Source organism: Propithecus coquereli, unplaced genomic scaffold, assembly GCF_000956105.1.
Source record: "Propithecus coquereli isolate 6110/MARCELLA unplaced genomic scaffold, Pcoq_1.0 Scaffold20, whole genome shotgun sequence".
In the NCBI taxonomy this organism is placed as follows: domain Eukaryota; kingdom Metazoa; phylum Chordata; class Mammalia; order Primates; family Indriidae; genus Propithecus; species Propithecus coquereli.
Genome location: NW_012144967.1, coordinates 14,168,063 through 14,171,329, shown reverse-complemented (window position 1 = coordinate 14,171,329; position 3,267 = coordinate 14,168,063). Strand labels below are relative to the sequence as shown.

The 3,267-nt window shown below is 59.6% G+C and overlaps 1 protein-coding gene across 1 annotated transcript in view; it reads right to left on the bottom strand.

Annotated features, from left to right (window-relative positions):
• Window positions 1–1,882: 1,882 nt before the first annotated feature.
• LOC105809833 (sodium/nucleoside cotransporter 1-like) overlaps window positions 1,883–3,267 on the bottom strand; it is a 7,131-nt gene continuing 5,746 nt past the window's right edge. Inside the window, exons 4-5 of the mRNA XM_012643687.1 lie at window positions 3,115–3,261; window positions 1,883–2,821 (exon numbers count right to left, since the gene is read on the bottom strand). Coding sequence (XP_012499141.1) covers window positions 2,749–2,821; window positions 3,115–3,261 — 220 coding nt within the window. The 3' untranslated portion in view covers window positions 1,883–2,748. The remainder of the gene's footprint in view (window positions 2,822–3,114; window positions 3,262–3,267) is intronic.

The window sequence follows — 3,267 nt, the reverse complement described above, 5'->3', positions numbered from 1 at the left end:
GTAATCATCCCATCTCGGCCTCCCAAAGTGCTGGCATGACAGGCTCGAGCCACTGTGCCCCGCCAGGGATTAGTGCCCTTCTGCAGAGGACTGAGGGAGCCTGCTCACGTCTTCCACCTTGTGAGGACACAGCAAGAAGGTGCCATTTGTGAGAAACAGGCTCTGAACAAACACTGAATCTGTCAGTGCCTTGATTTTGGACTTCTCAGCCTCAAGGACTGTGAGAAATAAATTTCCGCTGTTCAGAAGCTATCCCGTTCATGGTATTTTGTTGTATCAGCCCGAATGGACTCAGACACGGGTACATTGTGAGCCCTGTGTTCAGGGGCTTCCAGTCCTGGCGGGAATGCCACTGGCCACGTGACGGGTGTGCAGGGAGTCCAGGGAGGCAGACCGGGGGAGTCCTTGGGCTGTTCCGCCACCAGCCGGGGGAGCCGAAGCTGGCAGACAGGCGGGGGAGGGGCGGAGGGCCGAGGCTGGCGGGCGGTTGTGCAGTCCACAGCAGCAAGGCCTCCTGCCAGCAGCCCCAGGGGAGTTGGAGCAGGTGGCGGATCCTGGGGACGGGGAGGGTGCTGCAGAGAGACGGCAAGGGCCTAGCTGTGGGCCGTAGGAGTCAGGCCAAGCCTCCCCTCTGCAGAGCTAAAGTCCTGAGGGCAGGGGCTCAGGTCAGCCTGTGAGGGTCACAAGAAGCAAGGCCAGTGCCCACTGGGACCGAAGTCCACGGCAGAGCAGAAGCAGAACCTGGCTCAGTGGGTGGCTGCCGCCCAGAGCTCCACACTCCTCTGCTCAGGTCATGGCTGTCCCCAGCTGCAAAGGAAGCTGGACCTGGCCGGTGAGGGTGAGGTCAGTGGCCACAGGGACAGGGTACATCCCAGGTCACTGCAGCCCCCTGAGATAAGAGCGACATGGGCGTAAGGCACATGGGAACTCCAGAAACACAGGCAGGGAGGGGCGTCAGGCCCGACCTCCCGGCACAGAGAGCTCGGGGTGGGGGAAAGGCGGGGAGAGGTGACGGAAAGGCACGCAAGGGTTCCCTGAACCCCAGCAGCCCAACACAGAGCTTGAACACGGCAGCTTATGGAACCGGATGGCCTGGGTTCAAATCCTGCCTCTGTGTCTTGCCGGCTGTGTCACTTTAGGCAGGTTACTTAACCTGTCTGGCCTCTGACATCCGGCCACTAGGGATAGTAATAGTACCTACCTCATGGGTTGTTGTAAGGATGGAGTTGAAATACAGAAGGCACCGAGAACAGTGCCTGCCCACAGTGCCAGGTCAGTATCTGCTGGTGTTACGTGGAGTAAACAGTTCGAACATTCACCAATGTTCACCAAACTGTATTCCATGAAACCTTCCACTAGAGAAACTGCCATCAGAAAAGTTCCCATGGTCGAGTAAACTTGGAAAAAGCCTCCTATCGTACCCACACCGAGCTCTGGCAAGCCCACAGTTAAAAAGGCAAAACAGAACTAAAGCCCCAAACAACCCCGTCCAATTTTATTTCACCCAGCCTTTTCCAAACCTGTGACTCGTGGAACCCTCTGACCGCCTCGCGGGACGGTGTTGCGCAGGACGGCAGTTTGCGCAGCGCTGTGGGGGAGGCAGAGACAGGCGTCCCCCGGAGACATCATCTGGCGGGGAAGCCATGGAGAGACCCTAGTGCCCAGGAAGGGAGGAGGGGAGCAGGCTTTGGCGTGTGGCCCACAGCAGAAGGGCCAGGTGCATGTGAGGGTCCCCAAGGAGAGGGGGACACAGAGGACCAGGCTGCCGTCTGCATGTGGAGGGGAAACACGAGGAGGCAGAGGTGAGCCTGAGAACTCACGTTTGGGGCGGTGGGAAGTGGGGGCGCAGAGAGAGGGGCTGTGGGGGGAGGTGTCCTCCCTTTACTGAAGTCCCCGCTGATGCCATCACCCCGCCCTGGGGCGGAGAGCCTCGTAGGTGCTCCCGGTGCGGGTGGAGAAAGGTTTCTCACACCGGCATTTGGATGTATAAAAGTAAAAAGTTTATTTCATCTTGGAGGGGAGAGAGTGAGAGAGAGAAAGAGAGAGGGAAGGCGGGGAGAACAGGGAGACGGTGTTTCGTCCCAAAGAAAGAGAAGGGGCATCGCAGCGAGGCCAAGTGGCCTGCCGATTTTACGGGGAGAAGATAAAGAAAAAAACGAGTGACTGCCGTCAGTTAGAACAGAAGCGGCTGTGGAGTAATTAGCAGGAGGCTGCAAGGTCACTTGTCCGTCTTTCCTGCTCTTTCTGCTCCTGGAGACGCGGTTTTCTCTGAGACGTAGTCAGCCTCATCCCAGCGGATGTGACTTTGCCCGAGATACGGTTTGGGGCAGGAAACTGAGGCCTGGAGCTTGCCCCCTGCTGTCGCTGCAGGGGCTTCCCAGGAACACCTGGAGGCTGTCACACAAATTCTAAAAGCAGATTCAGGCGACACAAAGAGAAAGCTCTGCGCTCCCTTTTTGTCCGCTGGGCTCCTTCAGGTGTCTGTGAGCACAGCGGCCCTGCAGGGCGCCCGCCAGCCAGGCAGAGACAGCAGGGAGACAGCTCGTGACCGATCTGCATGCTGTTAGGAAGTGGCGGGATCGGGACTTTCCTGTCACTTCAGCGAGGGGGCTGCTTTCAGTCCCAACTGTGGGAATGAGGGTCTAGGCCCTGCGGCTTCCCTGAGGAGGGGCCTGGAGAGGGGAAGATGGGGACAGGTGCCTCCTGGGGAAGAACCGCCCTCAGAAGGCACGAGGACGTCCGTCCCCGCTATGCACAGACCTCGTGGCTATAAAACTGACAACAGTTGCTCAGGGCCACTGGGCCGAACTCCAGGCCGACGCTGAAAGGAAAGCAGGGGTCTCCGTGTGAGCCACAGGCCGGCTCTGCTGGCCACTACCCAGGGCCACTACCCCTGTGCAGCCCTGGGAAAGTTACTTCCCGTCTCTGGTCCACCCTTCCTCTTCACATTTGATCCTCAGGCCCCCACTTCCTCCTCCCCTGGCCACGTCAGCTGCAGCCATGACATTTCTACCCCTTGCCCGGGTGCCAGAGGCGTCCCCAGCCACGCGGGCTTTCCGCACGCCATCACCGCTGGTGTCCCCGTGTCCCCACGCGCCCGTGCCTGGCCCTCACCTCTGGAAGGCCTCGCGGCAGCACTGGTACACCTCAAAGCTACTGCTGCTGAGGGTCGTGTTTAGCAGGGACATGCAGTTGACCTCGGACCCCCTGGGCACATAGAGGATCCCTGCGAGGGAGAGCAGCTGGTGAGCAGAGCCCCAGCTGGAA